Source organism: Lynx rufus, unplaced genomic scaffold, assembly GCF_022079265.1.
Source record: "Lynx rufus isolate CCGP_SWC_20201006 ecotype Redwood Valley unplaced genomic scaffold, mLynRuf1.p SCAF_16, whole genome shotgun sequence".
Taxonomy (NCBI): domain Eukaryota; kingdom Metazoa; phylum Chordata; class Mammalia; order Carnivora; family Felidae; genus Lynx; species Lynx rufus.
The window spans coordinates 15,456,847-15,478,296 of record NW_025814830.1 but is presented as its reverse complement, the minus strand read 5'-3'; the positions used below and the strand labels follow the sequence as shown (position 1 = coordinate 15,478,296).

The 21,450-nt window shown below is 59.4% G+C and overlaps 1 protein-coding gene across 3 annotated transcripts; it reads left to right on the top strand.

The window, feature by feature from the left end:
* The first annotated feature begins 2,235 nt into the window (after positions 1 to 2,235).
* On the top strand, positions 2,236 to 17,089 carry KCTD15 (potassium channel tetramerization domain containing 15). 3 transcript variants are annotated; one of them, XM_047078294.1, is made up of 7 exons: positions 2,236 to 2,352; positions 4,008 to 4,106; positions 5,714 to 5,806; positions 6,440 to 6,615; positions 11,512 to 11,656; positions 14,032 to 14,337; positions 15,552 to 17,089. In XM_047078294.1, the coding sequence occupies exons 3-7, from the start codon at positions 5,741 to 5,743 to the stop codon at positions 15,708 to 15,710; spliced, it is 852 nt and encodes a 283-aa protein (XP_046934250.1). In that variant the 5' UTR covers positions 2,236 to 2,352; positions 4,008 to 4,106; positions 5,714 to 5,740; the 3' UTR covers positions 15,711 to 17,089. The 3 variants fall into 3 exon arrangements, with proteins under 3 accessions (XP_046934250.1, XP_046934253.1, XP_046934251.1); XM_047078297.1 differs by lacking the exon at positions 2,236 to 2,352 and adding an exon at positions 3,442 to 3,694 and having other exon boundaries at positions 4,011 to 4,106; XM_047078295.1 differs by lacking the exon at positions 2,236 to 2,352 and adding an exon at positions 3,442 to 3,694.
* The last annotated feature ends 4,361 nt before the right edge of the window (positions 17,090 to 21,450 follow it).

The following is a 21,450-nucleotide window of genomic DNA, read 5'->3' as shown; positions in this document are numbered from 1 at the left end:
AAGTCTGGGGAACCCACACCCTACGCCATTTGTGGTCCCAGCCAGTATTTAAGGGAGGACACAGGAGATCAAAATATTTGGATACTTGCTTCGTTTTTTCTTTGGGTCCATTCCTTCAGGGCCGGGTGGGGTTAGCGTTGATGGGGGCTTTGCTGTTCCGTGCCCCTGCGCAGCCCTGGAGAGATTGGGGCCTCCGCTCCGTAGCAGAGCAGACCTCCCGGGCCTGGCTTGGCCACAGCTGGGACAGCAAAGAGTGCTGCTGTCAGGCCAGAGCTGGGAGCCAGAAGCCCGCAGGCGCCAGGGCGTGGGGAGCTGAGTGGGCAGCCCGTGGGCCGCGCTGGAGCTGTTGCACAGATCCCTGACCTACTTCCAGGCCCCCTTTCTGTTCTAGGAGCAGCTAAAAATCCATAAATTAAGGAAATTAACTGATGGGGCCTGCGGCATCTTTGTAAGCTATTTAAATCTATAAATTTACAACATCTTCTGCATATATCAAGTAATTGAACTAACTGCAGGGATGTAACTTTAATGAGAAAATTTCCCCCTTCTCCTGTAGTTCGAGCTCTAAAATAAATAAATAAATAAAACCTTCCCTTAGGAGGAAAGTTTCTGCTTATTCCCGCGTGGAGAAGTTACAGAAGCGCGGTCCGGGCGCTCTTTCCACGCGCCAGGTGCCCTAGTGAAGGGAAGCAGGCCCTGACTCGGTCCTCCTGCCACCCGCGCCGCCCCCCCCTCCGCCCCCGCCCCGAGCGCCCCGGGTGAGCGAGGCCGCTAGAGGGCGTCTAGGTCCGGCTGGAGCTCGAGGTGGGGGCCTCCGAGCCGCTCCCGGCCGGAGCGCACCCGCCCTCCAGCGGGAGCCAGGCTCCGGCCCGGGCGTCCCCGGAGCCGGACGGGGGCGCAGTGCAGGCCAGGCGCACTAGAGACTCGGCGCACCGTTTCCTAGGAGTCGGGAAATGGGAGTTGGGGGGGGGGGCGGGGGATCGGGCGGGGCGCAAGGGAAAAAGCGGAGCGAGAGGAAGGTGGGGGTTGGAGGTAGGAGCGGAGGAGGAAGGGGCAACCGACCCCGGAGCCCGGGAGGGACGCCCCGGGCGCTGGCCGCGGCGCCGCGGGGAGTCTTGGCCGCAGACCTCTCCACCGCGCCGCGCGCGGAAAGGAAATGGCGCATCTGGCCGCGGGCTGCGGGCCGGGCGCCCCCCGCGCGCCCCTCCCCCGCGGTGGCCGACCGCGTGTCCGCAGACGTCACGGGCGGCGCTGCTCCCCGGCAGAGGGGCAGTCGGGGCCGAGACCCGGAGAGGGAGGCCGTGGAGGGGGAGGGGCGGCCCTGGCCCCCGGCTCCGCTCCAGCCCCGGCCGACTCGCAGCCCAGTTTCTTCCCAAGTCCCGCCCCCTACCCCCGGGCGCCGCGGCGGCGGCTGCTCTCCTCTTTGTAACCGAAGAGTCAAGAAATGTGAGAAACGTGCCCTGTGTTACTTATTTGGGAGCCGAAAATTTATGCCCAGCTGAAAGCGCCCGGGGAAATATTACATCAGATGAAATGACAATGATTAAAATCAGCTTCTCCCCCGCCCCCTCCCGAGCCCGGAGGAGGCCCGGGCGCCGCGTGGCCGGCCGGCGGGGGGCGGGGGGCTGGGCGGCGGAGGGCGCGGGGGCCCGGGCGCACCGCTCCCGGGAGGGTCCTGGCGGAGGCCCCGGCGGGAAGGCTCGGGCTCCGGGAGAGGCGGGTGGGGATCGCCCGGCGAAAGGAGGGGAACCAGCGCATTTTTGTCGCCGAGCGCGGCAGGCGCGGGCGCGCGGAGCTAATTGCGACTCTAATCCTCTGCCCCGCGGCGCAGCCGAGCCCCGAGCCAGGAGTCGCCGCGCGCTCCCGCTCGCGCTCGCCGCGCTGGGTAATTTGGAGCCGGATCGCTGCCCTTTGCGTCCGGGCTCGGCCGCGACGGGGCGCGGGCTACGGGCTGGGGTGGGGGGCTGGTTTTCTCGCCAGCAATCAGGGAAGGCCGCTGGAGAGAGAGGAGGGAGGAGAGGAGGTGGGAGCGGCGGGAGGGCAGCCGGAGAGCGGCGCGAAGAGGAGGCGGCGGTGGCGGCGGCGGCGGCCGCGAGGAGGGGAGGAGGCGAGGGGAGGGCGGGGAGGGGAGGCCCCGGCGCGCCGCGCCGCGAGGGGCCGCGCGAAGCGGGGGCCGGGGCGGGAGGGGTGGGTGGGGGGAGGGTTGGGGGCGAGAGAGAAAGTAACTCCAGGACGAGACCGGAGCGACCCGCGCAGCGAGCATAGGCGGCCAGGCTGCGCCCGGCGCCCGAGACCGGCGGCTGCGGGGGGCGGGGGCTGCGCCCGAGCCCGATCCGCCGCTCCGGCTCCGAGGTAAGCCCCGCGCGGGCGGCCGCCGCTCGGCGCCGCGCACCCCTGTCCCCAAAGTGGCGGTGATACCGAGAAAGTAGCTCGGCCGGGGTTCGGACCTGGGTAGGGGCGGCTGCTTTGTCCCGGTGCCGGGCGGCGGGGGCTGGCGGCGCGGGGGCACCCAGCACAAAGGCCTGGCGCGGGAGGGGGGGTTGCCCACGTGGGCTGGCCCTGGCCCTGGCCCCGGGTGGACCCTCCCCACGCGGGCGGGCGCCGAGCTTCCTGCCGCGCGGGGCGGGGTGTGGGGGTGGTGGTGTTGCAGGTCCCGGCACTCGGGCCTCAGTGCAGGGCCGAGCGCCCTGCAGGGCCAGCGAGTTTCCGGGGTCAGCCCCGGGCTCACGCCTCTGGGGCTTCGGGGCGCACAGGGCCCGGCTTGGCGCCCAAATCAGAGAGAAAAAGTCTCTAACGGGACAGATGTGCGTCGTCTGACGCCCACCGCGCGAGTCCGAGACGGGGCGGGGGGGCCGGCGAGCTGGTGGTGGTCCCAGGCGCGCGGTCTTGGGGGCCCCGGGCGGGCCTTGCGGAGACGCCTCGGGCTCCTGCTGCCCGCGGGTACCCCCTGACCTGGACGCGCGCACGGGGCACACATTCGGAAATGCCCCTCTCCCGCAGCCCAAACGCCTTTCCGTCATCCCTTGCCCCCCACCTCGACTGCAGAAAGATAAGCTTCAAGTTTTCACTCCGTGTCTCAAATGTGCATGAAGGAATTTAACTGCACGAGTGAATAACAGCATTAGTTTCAATTAATTTTTTTTTAATCCCGGCAACAATAAACTTTGAGAACAAAAGCGCTTTTACGTCCTTAATTAGGCGAGCTTCCCATCTGTGGTCTCTAAGTGTCTGCCTCTTGATTTAACTTTGTCCTCCGCCCCGCCCCCGCCGTACACCCCTCCCCGCCCTGCCAGGCACTCCGGTTCCGTGGCCACCCCCGCCCCGCGGCGCCGCCGGCCGCGGCCCAGCCGGCTCCGGCCGCCCCGAAGTTCACACCGGCCGGCGGGCTCTGCGGCGGGGCTGGCGCGCACCAGGTGGCATGCCCGCCTCCCTCCGCCGCCCTCCCCCTCCATCCCGGACAATTCCGCAGGCCCCTGGCACTCTCGCCCGCGGCTGGCGCCCAGGGCGCAGAGCTGAAGGGAGCTCGCGAGGCGCCTTCTGTTTACCTTTTATGGTTAAAATAACAGCTTAGCAAAGAAGCGACTTCACGAAGAAGCGATTTAGTGAAATCGTCTCAAGCTGCCGCAGCTCAGCCAGTTTAATCACCCCCAGAGAGCTGAACAACTGCGAACACAATGGGACACAAAATCATTTTGTGTGTAAATGAGCGTGGCATTCTGCTCGCTTCCCTCCGCTCGGCGGGCGGGGCGCGGCGGCGGCGGCGGGCGGGCGCGGGACCCGGGGCTCCCACCGCAGCTCAGGGAAGCGGGTCAATACCTAGCCAGTTTGGAGACCCGCGGGCCCTGGAGCACGCTACAGCGCGGAGACCCCTGCAACAGGCGGTTTGGGCGAGCCTCGGGAGGGCCGGGGCACGCTGGGGCTGGGTGGTGGGTCGTGGGTTTGCCGGTGATGTTGAAGAAATGAACTTGCGTCTCTTACTGCACCCACTTTTGTGCTTCTGACCTCAGCAGTGGTGTCGGGGAAAGGGTCGTTGTCCAGCACAGATGCGTTGGCCGGAGGCAGCCCTGGAGGTTCTGGTGGAGGCGTAAAGCCTGGGGCTTCCAACGGTGAGTTTTTTGGTTTGCCAGTGAACATCAGGTTGCGCTTGTGATGGAGAAGAGGCTGGATGAGAACAGGATTGAGCAGCTTCTGTGATGGGTACTTGGTGTTAAATGTCACTTGAGTAAAACATTGCGCAGTCCGCTTTGATAGAATTTCCATTGGAATCCCTTCCAGCACACTTTATCCTCAGTTGTGGCTTTCCTTGTGACTCCTCCCCCAGCAGAACCTCCCAGGGCAGGAAAACCCATCCTGAGGTCTGTTTTGGTTTCTCAGAACTTCCTTGAGATAAGTGACCTGCATTTCTTTTCTGAGCTGGCCGGAAGTCAGGAATGCCAAAAGCCGCAGACCCTGAGTAGCCCCCCAGTGAGAGTATAAATTAAACATCACTGTTTAATCGCAACCCCCCGCCCAGTTTCGTGTCAGGGAACCTGCCAGAGCACTGAGGGCAGAACAGATCCTAGGATGGTGACCTCACTTAAATGTGCAGTATTGACGTTCGTTGGACCTTGGTCCATGTTTTAAAATTGGATGTTGAATTTCAAGGCACAAAGTCAAACCTGCGACGGAGAAGTCCAGGTTAGGCTTGTGGGAGCCAGTGTGTGTGTGTGTGTGTGTGTGTGTGTGTGTGTGTGTGTGTGAGGGGGTTGGTGTTCACTGTGCCCTATGAGACAGCCTCAGGTCAATGCAGAGAGCTGCATAGACCTCTTCTCCCCCCACGCCGCCCCCTTTCGGTAGGGTCCTAAGGTGGCTTCTAGTGACTGAGAGACAGTCTTATTTCAGGTGGTCGTGGCACACAGGAAAGTCACTAGTGGAGAAGAGCAGAACGGAGGGTCCGTGTGCTGAGCTGCTCTCTGTTTCCTTCCGGCCAGCTCTCTAGTGCCTTGGGGGGGTGTGATCCTGAGGGTGTCTGGAATACATTAGGCACAGACAAGACCATTCTGGGGGTCTGGGTTGAAACTGCAGAGGTGCAGGCCAGGCAAACAAAGACAAGTTTCCTCTCTTAGGCGCCCTAGGGGAGAGGTGGCTTCCTAAGTGACTTTCACTCTTCCCTATGCCCTGGCTTCTGCCTAAAGAGACTTCTCTGTGACTGGCCATTCTCACACTGCATCTTAACACCGTGGAGACGGTGTTCAGAGTCCTGGGCTCCCGAGCCCATGGAGGCTGGGGGATCCTCCCTGAGCTGTGGTCCACAGGGCTCTCTGCTGATGCAAGAGGAGACACGGTTGGTAACATGGCTCTGAACCAAAATACCAGGAAAATCAGATTTGTTCTGAAACATTTTGGGGCAATAATGGTGAGCATATGTTTCAGCACTGTCATTAGCCGAATTAGACGTGGAGCTGCCCAGAAAACACGTGTGTGTGTGTGTGTGTGTGTGTGTGTGTGTGTTATGTATGTGTGTGTGTGCGCGCGTGTGTGCGTGTAAGCTGCTACGGCTTTGGAGCGTGGGGATAGGGTAGTGGCGGGTGGAATCTGGAGAGGGCTGTGTGGTGGGGGGTCCCAGAGAGAAAATGCAGAAAGGAGGATTCCAAGCGTCTTTGACTCTGGGAGACCCAGCGCCCACGACTCCTGAGGAGTAAAAGCCCTATGGTTTTGTCGGTGCTCCCCACAGATACTCTGGGCAGCGATGGAAGCCTAGATGCCTCACCGCAAGGAGCGGCCGAGCGGGTCCTCGCTTCACGCCCACGGCAGCGCCAGCACTGCGGTGAGAGCCAGCAGGGTGGGCTGGGGCAGCGGCCGGTGGCCCCCTCTCTGCCCTTGTCCCCTGCGCCTGCCTGCTTACCCGCCGCCCTTCCTCCCAGCCGCCGCAGTCAAGAGATGGCTGTTGACTGGCTGTGCGATTATGTATTTTTTGAAACAAAAATGCTCTTAATTTGATGTGAAATTTACTACATGTATAAAACTCAACGCCTTAGGTGCTGAGGAAGTCACTAATTTAGAGGTGTCTCGTTACTGAGACAAACTTGCAAAAACCCCTGAATCCCAATTCACAAATTGGTGATTCGTTTGTCAGGGGATATTTCACATCTAACACATAAGCCCGCGACCTTTAATTAGAATTTTGCAGTTTGTTTTATGCCCCTGGAGGCTGACACCTTGAAAATTTTTTTTCTTGATTTCTTATTGCTAATAAGCATCTTTCTTTTTCCCTCTGGTTCTTTGAAGAAAATGATGCAAATACACTTAATTACAGTGGTGGCCATAATTTGTCAGCTGAATATGTGATCAGGCACAGGCAGAAGTGATCTGATTAGATCTGTGATCACATTGGCAATAAAAGGGAGTGCCCAGCTCTGTTGTGGAGAAGCTCTCGTTTTCACCTTGTTTCCATCTCCAGGAGGGAGGAAGCATGTCCCGGTTGTCTCTTACCCGGTCGCCCGTGTCTCCCCTGGCCGCCCAGGGGATCCCACTGCCAGCCCAGCTCACCAAGTCCAACGCACCCGTGCACATCGATGTGGGTGGCCACATGTACACCAGCAGCCTGGCCACGCTCACCAAGTACCCTGACTCCAGGTAAGAGCTGAGCCCCTTGGAGCACCAGGCACACGGTGGTTGTTGGTCCCATCTGCAGCCCGCTGCCAGTGGGCTCTGTCTCCTCTGTCAGCCACTCAGGCTCTCCAGGGCCCTCCCGCTCTCCTGGACCTGGAGGACTAGAGTTTGGGAGGCCGAGTCTACCCCTTAAAAGATGCTTTCTACAGGGACTTGTGGCCCTGTGCTGGTGGTATTCAAAGTGCCCGGTGGAGCTCCCGACCCACCGGCAGAAGCCCCTTATGCAGGGCCAGCCCCACCTGAAAGTGGCCAGCAGCTGGCTGGGGAATCTCAGGTACCTTCAGGGTCCCCTTGAGCGAGCCTCAGGCCTGGCCTTTGCCAAGGATCATTTGTGAGCCATGCTGCATGCTCCTTGGGATCCTGGGGGGAGAGAAGTATTTAATCCCGTTTCCTACTCTGACCCTTGGTTAAGTACACAAGGGGGAGGATGAGGGGAGCTGCAGTTTCCAGCTTTGTCTGTCCGCGTGGCCACTGCTAGACCCTCGGGTGTAGCAGCCGGCTCCCTTGGGCAGGGGTGGGGAGGTAGGGGGAGTTGCAGATGAGGTGTCTCTGACCAGGAGCATCCCAACAGTGCACCTGGCTCTCCGCCCAGCTCCTGGAGCTCCTGACTCCCGGGCCTATTTGTGGGAGGTGCTGGGCACTATCAGATCCCCCGCTCCCGCCACTTGGGCACATCCCTCCCAGGGACCTGGTTTCCCATTGGCATAGGAGCAGGGCGGACCAGAGACGGGCTGGGTCTCTGAGCACCCCCTGGAGATGGTACAGCACGCTGCACGCAGAGCCCACGACTGCTTGCTCCTGGCACAGCGAGGCGGCCACCGCCGAGGGCTGAGCAGCAGGAGGGCCAAGGCTACAGGGTATCACCCTCGTTTTATACATTTAAAAAAAAAACAAGAGGAGTTAATTAATCCCCCAGACACCAAGGGATCATCTCTGGGAAGCCTTCTTGTCAGTCTGCCTCGTCGCTGGTGTGAAGGCTCGTTGTGGAGGAGTCCTAGCGCATGGCGGCTTGATGAGGGCCAGGGCGGAGCCCTCCACGGGGGCAGGAGTGCTCCCTCTAGGAGCACATGCTGGAGGTGGATGTAGAGTCCAGTTCAGAATTTGGGGAGTCTGGGGCACAGATGGCAGTTGGGACTTCATTCCCTCGGCCCAGCAGAGGCTGAGGCCTGGGGCAGGCACTGGTGAACTTGGGGCCTCGCCGGGGCCGCAGCCACGAGGCCACGTGGCAGTGGCAGCCTGTGAGCTCTGTCTAGGATGGGAGATGGATTCTGCTTATTTAATTTCAATTTTGCCTTCTGCGGCATTCCCGGGTTGTTTGAGATAGATCATCCCTTAATCGGTTGGCGACGTTTGTGAGTGAAATTCATAAAACCCTTGCCCACAACCTCTCTGAAGAGTGTTTCTTGAAATCAGACACTTGCCTTTCTAGAGCCATCGCAGCTCAGGCCTGCAGGGAATGGCTGCCTCATTCGCGTCTCCAGGCTGCTGCCTGGGAGCAGCAAGGACAGGGGGGTGGCCCTCCCCTCCCATACCCACAGGGCAGCTCATCCTTGCCCATCGTGCCGCTCTGTGGTGGGGCAGGCCTCCTCACCAGGGAGCCGAGGCCACGTGGCTCGCGATCTGGCAGGTGGGACCCTCGGCGGCAGGATGTGCCTGGAGGGGGTGGCAGTCTGCGTGCCTTCCCCGAGGCTGGGGCTCTGCGATGAATCTGTTGTTCTTGCCTGGATGGCTTCTGGCTCAGGGCAGGGCTGCTCCCAGGGCCTGAAGCTTCGGCCTCGAGGCCAACGGGCGGCTTGACCTGTAGGACAGTCCGCGGACAGTGAGTCAGGCCGGGCCTGGGAGGTGGGTGGGGCTGCTGTGCTGGCAAGAGCCCCTCAGATCTCTCTCATCCTTCTTTCAGTGAATCATTAAAATTAAAAAGAAATGTTTTTCACCAATTCCGGAAACCAAGATCAATCCCTCACCCAGTGGCATTGATGTATGAGTCACCAAGCGATGGAGAAGATTGCTAAGGTCACCGAGGAGGCGGGGGGTTCTGGGTATCAGGAAAGTCCCACCTCGGGCAGTGCTGTGAGACCAGGGGGCTAGTGCCCTGCACCCTCGGGGCCCGTGCCCACGGGACTATGTCTGGGCTTCTGGTTCTTGGCTCATCAGGGAGCAGGTGCTACCACTGGGTGGCCCAGGGAAAGCCATCAGCCCTTGCCCATAAAGAGCAGAGCACGGCTACCCAGGGCTGGAAATGAACTCCAGGGGCTGCCGCCTCCCTCATCCCTGCCGGACATCCGTTAGCTGCTGCCATCACAGTCCCAAGCTGGTATCCATGCCGGCTGTGGGAAGCCGCAAATTACTAATAAAATCTTCCACCGAAACATCCGGGAAATTGGAGCCAAAGCTTAAACAAAAGACCTCCATCAGCTGGGGTCAGAGGCGCCCCAAAACCCTGTAGCCTCTCTCAGAGGGTAGCCCAGAAAGGAGTTGGCTCCCAAGACCCTGCAAAGTGATGGGGGGTGGGGGAGGCGGGGGTTGTCCTTTTGTGACCATTGTCCTAACCTGCCCTAAGCTGCTCTCATCCTTGGTAGCCTCAAATCCTGAGGGCATGGAAGGCCTTTGTCCCTTGGAGAGACACTGATGGTAAGGTCTAGAACCAGTCTTAAAGTAAGGCGGATTGAGAACCTTCTAGCCATGGGCCAACAGGACAACCTAGAACCCAGCCAGCCCTGGAATGTGGGTGACCCAGGAAGCCCTCTAGACCAACAGGATGGTGTGGAGCCCCAGCCAGCCGTGGCCTAGAATGTTGCTTGCTGCACAGAGTGTTTGAGCTCAACCAGGAACAGGAGAGAAAGTTCCACAGGGAGGCTGAGGCTGTGGACTTGCTGGCTTGCCTGTGGGTGTGGCTCTTCCTTCCTCCTGCTGGTGCCACGTTTGGGCCCTCGGCTGTCTGCTGCTGAGGACTGCCCATGGGACAGGCAGTGTTGCCTCGTCCCATCTGTCTCTAGGGTGCTGGATGGCCCTCATTCTGACATCTGAATGCCCAAGCTCTGTGGAGGTCAGGTTTTGGGGACTTGGCCATGAAGCCCGTAAGGCTTTCCAGCAGGGGCTGCGTCCCCCGGGCCTGGGGAGGTGGGAGGGCTCCATGGCTTGAGGAGTCCCGAGATGAGTCGTGTCTGGGTGACGGCAGTGCTGGTTCCACAGGCTGGGGCCTCTCCACGCCACATCATAGACTCTGAGCGGCTCACGCGCGTCCACGAGTTAGCCTTGCCTTTTCTACGGCCCCACTGGGACAGGGGCTGGGCCATGTCCCCAGAAGGAGAATGTATGATTGCATGGCTGCTGCACACCTGAGCAGGCCCTCCCGGCCAACGCCTTGAGTGTGCCAGGCCACCAGAGTGGGGAACAGTATAGATGGGAGGCTCTGAGCAAGGCTCTGGAGACTCTAACCCCTCAGCTTCCGCCCCGCTCACGTGCAGTGGCACACAATGGTCGGGCAGAGCAGGGCCTCAGGAACAGTGACTTGGAGTGGACGGAGGACTGGGTTGTTGGTGGAGAGGGGAGCACCCCTGGAGGGTCCTTGCTGGTAGGGGCAGTGAGGCAGGAGGCTTAGGCACCAGCCTGTGCGGGCTGGGCTAGAAGGCCTCGGTCCCAGACCAGGCCACCGTTCTCCCGGGCTGTGCCTACAAGCTGCCGCCTTGGCAGGGTTTAGCTGGTGTGGGGCCCCGCCTGCTGAAGGATGTCTGGGGGTGTCATCACTGAGGGGACACTGCCAACCTCCCACCTGCTCCTGAGTCAAGCTCTCGGCTGTCCCCACCCCTCCTGGGGGCTCCTAACTGTCCACAGCTGGGCCTGGGGGCAGCCAGGGAATCAGCCAGATGGGGCCAGCCACCCTGGGCGTCGGAGAGGCCCCAGCCCTGGCCCTGAGGCCAGGGTCCTCCCTGGAGCAGATGGGGACAGGTATCAGGGGCTCCCCACGAGCATCCTGCAGGTCCTGTGTTTCTGTCAGAACCAAGTGCCCTTCAGAGGACATGGTGCCGGGATGGGACCTGTCTGTGTGCATCCACCAGCGTGTGGGCACACTGGAGTGCGTGCTTCTGTGTAGACCGTGGTGCGTGCAGACGCGTTCACACCGCAGCGTGTGTGCAAGCATGCTGTTGAGTGCACGTCTGCTGTGGCACATGCTGTCCCTCCCGCCTGCCTCTCTTCCTCCCCCAGGGCCCCCTGAGCGGGTGACTGCATGGTCTGCCTGTGAGTTTGTCCAGTGCAAACGGCTGTTTCTCTGCTCGGTTCACGCTGGCCGGCGTGTCCTTTGCCTGGGCGCGTCCGGGTCTGCGTGTGATTTGTGTGTTGCAAGGGAGGGGACCGTGTGAGCCTGTGCCTCTCGCCCAGGTGTGTCCGTGTGCCGCTCATTTGTGTGGCTTGGGCGAGGTGTGGGACCCAAGACTGTCTTGCCGGGCTTACGCGTGTTAGCTGGGTGTGTGGCCGTGGGCTGGGGTATCTGACGGTCAGTGGGAGTTTTCGGGGGGGGGGGGGTCTGTCTGGCAGGGGTTGGCGTGCATGGGGCAACGAGGCTGTGTCTTTGTCTCACTGTAGTTTTCCAAGCCTGTCATGTGTCCACGGGTGCATGCAGCCAGGCGCGTCTCTCTCTGGCTGTGGCTTGTGAGTGTAGGCTGGGTATACAGCGTGTGCCAGTGTCCTGACTGCAGCCTGGCTGCCCTTGGTGTATGCGGACATCCGTCATGCCCGGTACAGTCCCAGAGTGACCCATGTGAGGCCCCCCGCCCCTCCAGCAGGGCAGACCCTAAGGGGTGGGGGCAGGGCAGGTGGCCTGGCCCTTCCATCAGACATCCCACTGTCTCCCTCTCCCAGAATAAGCCGCCTCTTCAATGGCACTGAACCCATCGTCCTGGACAGTTTAAAGCAACATTATTTCATCGACCGGGATGGGGAGATTTTCCGCTACGTCCTGAGCTTCCTGCGGACGTCAAAACTGCTGCTCCCGGATGACTTCAAGGTAAGTCTGCAGCCGGCAGCTCCCCAGCGATGCCTGTGCGGTGGCATTACACAGGGGATGCTGTGACTTAATAAATGGACCCATGGTCGTCATGGCAACCATAAAAAGTTAAACGATGAAGCCGAGGGCTAAATCAGTTTTTCTAAACTAATTTTGTTTTCTCACGTTTTTAGCTTATTTATCAGGGTGTAACAACAATTAAGCAGTGGCGCTTACCCCATTTCATTTGCCGTGTTGAGGGACGGTCGTGCATCAGAGTTATGGGACTTAGAGGTTCCCACGTGTGCTCCTTGTCAGCAATTTGCAGGGGGAAGCCTGGTGCAAACTCAATACCTTTCAAATGAAAGGTTATCCCCCGGTCTTGGGGTGAGCCTGTCCAGGGCAGCCAATCTGGCTCTGAGAGGCTGCCTCAGTGCTGGGCCCCTCCGTGGCTCCGGGGATCCCAGAGGAAGGAAGCTTAGACCTGCATTGAACCAGCAATTGTCCCTCCCTCCCTCCCTCCCTTCCTACACCCAGAGGACCAATGGCCCTGGGGCTGTTTTGTCCTCCATCCAACTGATGCTGGGTGCCAACAAGCAAAGTCAGGCTGAAGATACAATGAAATCCGGGGCAGACATGGGTCCTGTCCTCATCGCACTTACAATCTAGTGAGAAGACAGATGTTCAACAACAATGAAATGCTTGAATCCCCTTGGTGGGGGAGCAGATGTTTCCTGGAAGTGAAGCGTGGTGAAGGGGAAGCATGGAGAACCTGGCCCCAGGGGGGTTGGAGGGAAGGATGCTTCTCTGGATGGCGAAGGAGGAACAGGGGCAAACAGCTGTGAGGGTCTTGGTGAGCGGGCAGGGTGGCAAGAAGCTTGGTACCGTCCAGAACCAGAGAGAAGGTGTCAGCCTGGGGCTGTAGGAACGGGGACGGGAAAGGAGGCTGCTGTTTGAGGTGGGACCTTGGTGGCTAGCTCGGCATGTGGCTGGTGGCATTTTACCCTGAACGCCGTGGCAGGGATGTGAGCAGGGAGTGACAGGTCTGCTAGCCCTGGCTACTGTGTGGAGAAGGAGGGTGAGGGGCGGGAGCAGGAGGCCAAGGGAGTTTCCTGAAGGCCTTGGTCCTGATTGGAGGCAGCAAAGATGGGGCAAAGGGGCAGACTGGGTTTATGTTTAGGACTGGGCCATAGAAGGCCGTGGTATGGACCGGTGGGGGGTCAGGGCATTCTTGAGGCTGCCTCCTGGTCTTTGGCTTGCGGCCTGAGTGGATGCATGGAGGCCCAGGGGTGGAACGGGCTGGCGGGAGTGTTACACCTCACTCCTGCGTGGAATTGGTGGTGTGGCATCGGGTGGAGAAGTTCTGGGCCATAAGAAAAAATTGTGTGCCGATATCGTTTAAAACCTCTGGAGTGGATGAGAGCAGATGCCCAGGATGGCACCCTGGGGAGCCCCTGTGGAGGGAAATTGGGCATTCCTCGGAGGGGTTCCAGAGGCTGGGGGGCCAGCAGTGGGAAGGAAGGGGCGTAGGGCCTATAGGATGGGCTCTGCTTTGGGGGTTGGGCCTCCTGACTCAGCCTTGAGCTGAGCCCCAGTGACTGGCCCGAGTCATGGGTCCTGAGCTACTCAGGGCCAGGGCACATATGGGTGCACATGTGTTTGGGGGACAGATGGCATGAGCATGCCAGCCTGGGAGTCGGCTGCCTGGGGGTGGGCTTCCCACTCCCAGACACCTCCTCACCTGCCTGCTAGAGCGGGGTGGGCCCGGCACCTGGCGCATTTTGTTGTCCTTTGGCCCTCGCCCCCTTCTCTGAGACGGGCGTTTATGTCCATTTTATAGATGAGGAAACTGAGGCTCTGAGGAGGTAACTGATGACCAGAGACCTCAGAGCTGGTAGACAGCATGCGGGACATCCAACCCAGGGAGGTGTGCCCTGCCTCCCTGCTGGGCTGTGAGCTCCTCCGGGGCAGATGAGGGTGCTGCTGCTCTGTGCCCAGCCTCACTTCTCTGGGATTCTAAGAAGGCAGCAGGTCTCCAGACATAGGCACAGCCTCAGGCTCCACTAGTGCAGCCCCCTGGTCTTTCCAGAGGCCCCTCTCTGCTCCAGGCGTTTGGGGCCAGATGGGAAGAGAGCTAGTGTGGGACTTGTGGGACGAGTCTGGCAAAGGTGGACACCAACTGCTGCCTTTCGGTCAAGGCTAGACTCCTGTGCCTGTACACATTCACCTGAGCCTCATTTCCCCCATCTGTACAATGGGTACAACCATCCCAGTCCACACTGAGCCCTGGGGGTCGCAGCTCCACGGTATTGCATGGGGCCAGGCGGCGGCGTGGGGGGCTGGCCTTGGAAAGACCAGCCCCCACCTCCCATCATCCCCTCTGCGCATGCCCACAGGACTTCAGCCTGCTCTACGAGGAGGCGCGGTACTACCAGCTGCAGCCCATGGTGCGCGAGCTGGAGCGCTGGCAGCAGGAGCAGGAGCAGCGGCGCCGCAGCCGCGCCTGTGACTGCCTGGTGGTGCGGGTCACGCCGGACTTGGGTGAGCGGATCGCGCTCAGTGGCGAGAAGGCCCTCATCGAGGAGGTTTTCCCCGAGACTGGGGACGTCATGTGCAACTCTGTCAACGCCGGCTGGAACCAGGACCCCACGCACGTCATCCGCTTCCCGCTCAACGGCTACTGCCGGCTCAACTCCGTGCAGGTGAGGGCTGCGCGCGCGCGCCCCACCCGCCTCACCCCTGCCTCCCCACAGCCCTCCGGCAGCAGGGATGGGTGGAGGGAGGCGCGGTCCCTGAAACGGTGAAGCCCTCCGTGCCATCTCACAGAAGAGGCAACAATGTGTCGATGCATAATTTATGTCCCGCTCATAATTAAATGATGGCGCCTGGGGGATGGACTTAAAAAAATTGATCCGTGCTTTTTTTTTTTTTTTTTCCAAAAGGATGTTCTATAAAAATGGCCCAGAGTTTTTTCAACAGAGTGTGCCTCATTTGACACCCAGAGTCTCCCTTTCGATTCAAATTGAACCCAGGCCATAGGAGCGGCAGGTCAGAGGCTGAGTGGAGGTGGCCTGGAGCCCCCTCACGCACCCTGCTGACCCGCACAGCCGCAGGCGCCCAGATGGCTGCCCAGAGCCGTTCTGAACTGGCCTCCCTCCGAAGCGTCTCAGAGCTGGAGAACCCCAGATGGATGGGGCCTATTCTGCACCAGCTCTTTCAGACCTAAGAGCAGACTCCTATTTCTGCCTGAGGGCAAAGTGGGCATTGTGGGGGGGGAGCGGGGGGGGGGGGGGAGAGTCCCATCCTCCCCCCTCCATGCACACATTCCCCAGGCTGTCAGTCAAAACTTAACTACTTGTGGGACACAGGGGTCAGACACAGTGACAAGACCCCCCCCCCCCAGAGGCATAAACCCACGTGGACATGGAAGCTGGTAGAGACTCAGACCCCAAGAGGGCTCCTCCTTCTCCCCACCCCGAGTTCCCTTGAGCTGATGAGCCCCCAGGCCTCAAACCATCTGGGACTCACAGCTCAGGGAAGCAGGTGGCTGCCCAGAGGCCAAGGGCAGAGCCTCTGTGGAGTCAGGCCTCAGTGAGGCGGGGGAAGGGGCTGGGACCACGCCTCCAGAGAGAGGGGGCACGTTACATCCTGGCGAAGAGAAGGGGCCCGAAGACTCTTTCTGCCTCTGGATGAAGGCTGCGGACCCCTGGGCGCAGCAGGGTGGGGCAGCCTTCCCAGGTTTGGTCACTCAGGAGGACCCGGGGTCTGGCTGCTCCTGTCCCTCCTGTGGTTGCTCAACTTGTGGGCTGTCAGGGGAGGGTGGCCTTGCCCTGGCTGATGCCTACCTGCCCACAAGGCCCAGCCAGGCAGACTCTTGCAGCGGGGCATTGCTGACCATTTCTGTCTTCCCTGGCAGGTCCTGGAGAGGCTGTTTCAGAGGGGCTTTAGCGTGGCTGCATCCTGTGGGGGTGGCGTGGACTCCTCCCAGTTCAGCGAGTACGTGCTTTGCCGTGAGGAGCGGCGACCGCAGCCCAACCCTACTGCGGTCCGGATAAAGCAGGAGCCCCTGGACTAGGCCCTGCCTCAGTGCCCACCTGAGGCCGTGTGGCCCTGGGGAACCCCCCGGGGCCCTGGAAACGGTGCTGGGGAGTTCTGCCTGTGCCTGCTTAGCAGTGGGCGTGAGACTGAGGGTGGGGCTGGAGCGTCCAAAGCCAGCCCAGGGAACCCCAGGTATCATGGCAACAGAACGTGGGGCGCCGGAGGCATGCCCGCGGAAGGACCGTTAATGTGACCCAAAGATGCTGCGGTGGGGACAGTTCTCGGGGCACTGCGGCTCCCCGGCCTGGCACAGCGTTCTCCGAGGCAGGGTCAGCAGAGGCCTCCCGGCCCACTCCGGAGGAGCCGTTCACCTTCTCCACGCGTGGCAGACTCCGCGGGGTCTCCTTGCGTCACAGATGGCTTATTTTTCTACAGTATTTAAGATGGAAGTAACTAACTGCACAAGCCAGAGAGGCCGACAAGGACCAACGCTTCTTCATCTGGTGCTCAGTTCTTAGCCGGACGTGTGCGTGCCCCCGTGGCAGAGGAGCTCCCGGGGGCCGGGGCCCAGGTGCCCGCAGAGTGGGGCTTGGGAGACCTCTGGTCCCTGTTCCAGAGACAGAGGCAAGAGTGGCAATACCATAGGAACGGAAGCAGGGCCCCCACGGGGCAGGGCTGCTGGGAGGAGGGCTGGGTGGGTGTGGGGGATGGATGGCTCTGGAACCATCCGAGACCCTCACCTTTGCTGCCACCCGGGGTGCAGGCCACACATGGTGAGTCACCTGACCTACCAATACCCTGGGGCTTCCAGTCCTGTGTGTACTCACACCCGGGCTTCTGCAGAAGTCTCTCCCCATCCAGACCAGCCACGGGGCCACACCGCATCCTTACCTCAGGAACGGGCCCCACGGTGAAGGGGCCCATGTGTCAGCGTCCTCTGGGTCCCCAGCTCAGGAAGCCGTCCCCAGCTCCGATTTTCCCACACTAATATGCACACCGAATTTGAGTTAAACCGTTCCACTAGCCTGCCAATAAGACTGGGACACAAGGCATACCTGGGGCTGTTGGCCCCGGATTCCAACAAGGACTGGCCCCGAGGGGTGCTCACAGACCTGCTCCCTCCCAGACGACAGGCCCAAAGATGGACATCCCAGGCCTTGTCACCCTTCCCTGCGCGCTGGCTCCACCCGGGTGGGGAAACCTCGGAGGGGCGCCGCAGCCAGCCCCGCGCTGTGTAACAACGCCTGTAGACTTGTATATGACTCCTTTAATATTGTAAAGATGCCGATGTACAATTGTCGTGTGTTTGTGTAAACACATTACGTTCCTAGTTCATGCCATAAATGATGCTATAAAGCGAATGACTCAGGCTCCGTCCTGTGCAGAAGCGACAGCCGTATCCCGAATTCCACGTAGCGTGGGGTGGTTTGGGGGCGGGGTTCGTCCCTGATGCGGGAGAACCAGCAGACCCTGCAGAGGTAGCTGGGAGGGGGAGGGGCAGGGTCCCGAGCGGGCCCGTTATTTATTGCATTTGGGTGTTTCCTCTCTGCTGTGCCTGTCGCCTCTGGGCAGCACAGATTCTGAATTCTGATTCACAGCCCCTAACCAGATGCGAGCCGGGAAAAGGCAGACAGAAGGTGTCCGAGGGCTTTTGAACCCAGTCAAATGTTTGAGAGTTTCCCCTCTCTGGCTTTTGGTTGAGGCTGGCGTCCTCTTTAGAGCCCCACGGAGCAGAAGGTGGCCAGCCACGGAACTTGCAGCCCCCAGCCTGAGAACTGCCGGTCGCCGGAGCGCAGAACAGGACCTCGGTGGGTCTCTTTCCAGGGGTGCGCCCTGCGTTCTAATGAGTCTTTTTGTGTTTTTCCTCAAAGTCCTTATGTTCCAACACACGAGGACCCTTTTCCATGCCCGGTCAGGGACACCAGCTTCAACCTGCCTGCAGGACAGGAGCACAGAGCAGCCTCATCCCGTCGGAGGCCACAGAGCAGACGCCATCAGACAATCTAATTTGCTGGACAGAGTTGCTAGCCTTTTCCTTTGCTTAGCAACGCGCCTGTGGTTGGCACATCTGTATTTGGGCATCTGAGGTTCACATCTGAGAGGAGGAGAAAGTGTGTTTATTAGAAAGGAAGTCTTGTGAAAACAGCTCAGTGCCGTGTGCGTTTTTGGATTTTTTTTTTTCTGGTGTGACTGCGGGAGACTCCCTGACAATTTCAGGCAAACCATCTTTTTGATTAAACCATTGTGCTAAAAAACAAAAAGACTAACGACCTTACTGAATGTTACTCCCATTTCTTTACTAATTGAGTAAAATCAGGAAGTCGATTTTGCATAAATCGGGGAATTTCAGACTTTGGAGACAAAACTGTGCTCCCGTAGTAATGCTAAAATTCTAATATATGCAGTCCCTTAAACAGCACAAATTATTGATTCCTTTAAAACATTTTTGTACTTCTGGAATGAATATATTCTAAGTAATCTTTTGATCAAATACCAGCAGCATAAATGTTTCTTCTGTTCTTCATAAGCCTCAAAACTGATTATTTCTTATAAGCCCATGCTGCCAAACCTCTAGCAGTGCAGGGTGAACTAGGCAAGCCACAGCAGGTGGCTTCTATCACTGTCCTCACATGGGGCTCAAAGCCAGGTCATAGGGGCACCTGGGTGGCTCAGTCGGTTAAGTGACTTCAGCTCAGGTCATGATCTTACGGTTCTTAAGTTCAAGCCCCACACTGGGCTCTGTGCTGACAGCTCAGAGCCTGGAGCCTGCTTCCTATTCTGTGTCTCCTCTCTCTGCCCCTCCCCTGCTCACGTTCTCTCTCTCTCTCTCTCTCAAAAATAAATGATTAAAAAAAAAAAAAAAGCCAGGTCACAACACTAAATATCTTTTAAAAAGTGGTGTTTTTTTTTTTTTTAAGCTACCACTTGACTGTGTTCCTTAGAATAAATAAAGGCTATTTTATAAATTACACACACAGCTTGACTGCTTTGTTTCTAATCCATTGAGGCAGCCACAAGAAGGTACTCTGGCTTAGATGATTCTGAAACCAGCACTCCTCACACTTGGACTTGGCTTGGCCAATGACTAGCCCTGAGTAGCCCAAGTCCCAATTCCTGACCTCATTTGAGGAGCTGCTTGGAGGGCTGGGCCCTAAGCGGCTGCACGGTCCCCAGGCAGCCCAGCGTGCACCACGCTGGCAGACCTGGGAATGAGGGCAGCGAAGGCATGGGCTTCCTTCACCTCTCCCAACCCCCCAACCCTGACCCCTGTGTCCAGGGTGCAGTGGGCCTTTTGCACTACTATATTGTGTGTGTGTGTGTACCAAAGCAGTACATTTAGAAAATGGGCAGAGAAACGCAGATGTGAGCAGTGGGAACAGGATCTCCACTGAGCCCCGACCGAGGGAAGACTAATCTGGCTGAGCCGAGCAGAGCCTATGACTATGACGTTGGAGGACTACCCTTTCTCCCATCCGGGAGGCAGACCTGCGTTCTCTGGAAAGATGGACTACCTGCTAGGATGGCCCCATCCCACTGGGCCCTGTCCTCCCTCCTGACTCTCCGGAAACAGGAAAACAGCTACAGCGGCCCTGGAGGACGCAAAGACACATGAGATCGGAGTTTCTCCTAAGGAGGTGACAAGGTGGAGCATACAAAAATGGGAGCAGAGGATCTTCAGTTTGACCCTTGGTCCAACCCAATGGGAGATCTGGACAGAGGGACAACTGTTGGCCACACAGGGCAGCCTCTAGCCTTGAGCCTGACACCTAGGCTAACGCGGGGTGTTGCAGATACTAATGTCCAGTTTGATGGCCGTAACTTCCATTTGGCTTTAAGGTGGATGGGCCACAAAGCTCAAGACGGCTACATAATGGTGGGCTTGGCCAGGTCACAACACTGATGAGGACACGGCTGTCCCTCTTTCTGCTTACTTCACCCCCATCGAAAGGGGTGGCTCCAGGTAGAGAGAAGCCTCACTCTGCCTGGAGATGGGGGCCCGTGAGGTAGCCCTTTCTGGACCAACAGAAAGAGGAAGGTATTGGTGGCAGGTAAGGGCAGCGTCCTGCTGGGAGCCAGCCTAGTTCTAAAGCGGCCCAAGTGAAACCCAACCGCAGTGAGAGTTGGAAGGTCAGAAGAGGAAGGCTACCCAGGAACGCTCCCTGGATCTCACAGCCCCTGCCTCAGTCCCTGCCCTCAAGGCCCAGGAAGGCCAGGTGCATTTTTCTGTGACCTCTCAGTGGAGCAGAGACCACAGCCCCTGGGAAGCCCTTCCAACCCCATCCCCTGCCTGTAGCTGATCTTACTGGGAACACAGGATGTCAGCCCTCTTCCCCTAAACCCCAGAGCCAGACAAGCAACGTACGTGCCTGAGCCGTGTGAGTTCAAACCTCTGAGCTGCAGGCGGAGTGAGGAGCCGCTAGGCATGGCTGCCTGTTTGTAGCTGTTTACTCACAGGGACGAAGGCCTCCTTTGTTTCTCATCCCACCCTCCTACCCCCAATGGAAGGATGTCTTGGAAGCTACTTGTGCTATTTTAGGCTCATATAACTTTGACTTGAAGAGTGGGCTGATGTGGCTGCTGAGGCTTTGGACGTCGGCTAGCAAAAGGGTCCCCGCTTCCTGCAAAGGTCCTCATCTTCCCATCCACTTGATGAGCGCCACTGATGGATGGCCAGCATGTGCCAGCCACTGCGGGTGCTTGGGGGGCAAGACGGCCCAGGGGACTGAGAGAAAACATTTGTTTTCCCACAAGGATTGTTTACCCGAGGTTCTGTAGAGTTATCAGGAAGAGAATTTCCCCCAAATTCCTTGATTTGCACATAGAGCCAACAAGCTCTCCAGCTAGCACCTCCACAAGCCGCCTTTGAAATTCTAATGAGAGACCCAGTGGCAGAGGCGGGGACACTCCCTGGAGGGAACACAAAGGAGAGGGCTGGAGGTCAGCTGCATTTGGATTTTCGTCTTTATTTCCATTACGCAGAACAGCCAGTCCTGACAGCCATCTCTGGGCCTGGTGGCCATGCTGGACAATGCTCTTCCTGGACCCAGAGCCATGACTCGGGGATGATAGGGGCTGGGTCACCCAGGGCCTCCCTCCCAAGACCTCCTCACACAGCAATCACAGACCAGGACAAAGTCTTAAAAAGCAGGGGCGGGGCCAGGGAGGGGCCAGGACGCCCAAGCCAAGCGCCTGGGAGGATGCCCTCGGCGCCTGCCCTGCCCCCACCCCCACCCCCACCCCGCCACCCCCCATCCCCTTCCCAGGAGAACACAGGTCCTCACGTCCCTGCCTGGACAGCCGGAGGTGCGCCACCTGCCAGCTGCTCGAGCTGCTCCGGGCCAAGCCTGCTGCTCGAAGCCCGTGTCTACAATGTCACCAGAGCTTCCTCTTCTGTGTCCTGGACCCGGTCCAGGGCTCCCGAGGAAGCTGCGGTTTGGGGTGAGCAGTCTGCACCAGCAGGGCGGGGCGGCCGCTCCCACTCCGGACGCGGGCCACGCCTTCTTGGACGCGAACACACCCCCATTTCCCGGGGCCCACGGAGACACGCCTCGCCCTGCAGCCAAACAGCAGGAAGGCAGATTTGTACGAGTATATACAAGGTCCTGGAATTCTCGCCCGGTTGCCACACAGTCTACGGAGCATAATTGGGGGAGGTTGTGCAACTGCCCGAGAAGCCAGGGCTCTCCACGTTCTCATCACAGGTGTCCAGTGAGCCCCGGGACAGGGCCAGACGCCAACACTGCCACCTTTGGGTGGCACTGATGGCCTTGCTCCAG

What these genes read in the sequence shown, in the direction of transcription:
- KCTD15 (XM_047078294.1), top strand. Translation starts at nt 5,741, where the DNA reads ATGCCTCACCGCAAGGAGCGGCCGAGCGGGTCCTCGCTTCACGCCCAC. An exon ending in ACGGCAGCGCCAGCACTGCG is followed by an intron (nt 5,807 to 6,439) that starts GTGAGAGCCAGC and finishes TTCCATCTCCAG; the next exon opens with GAGGGAGGAAGCATGTCCCG. An exon ending in GCCGGCTCAACTCCGTGCAG is followed by an intron (nt 14,338 to 15,551) that starts GTGAGGGCTGCG and finishes CTTCCCTGGCAG; the next exon opens with GTCCTGGAGAGGCTGTTTCA.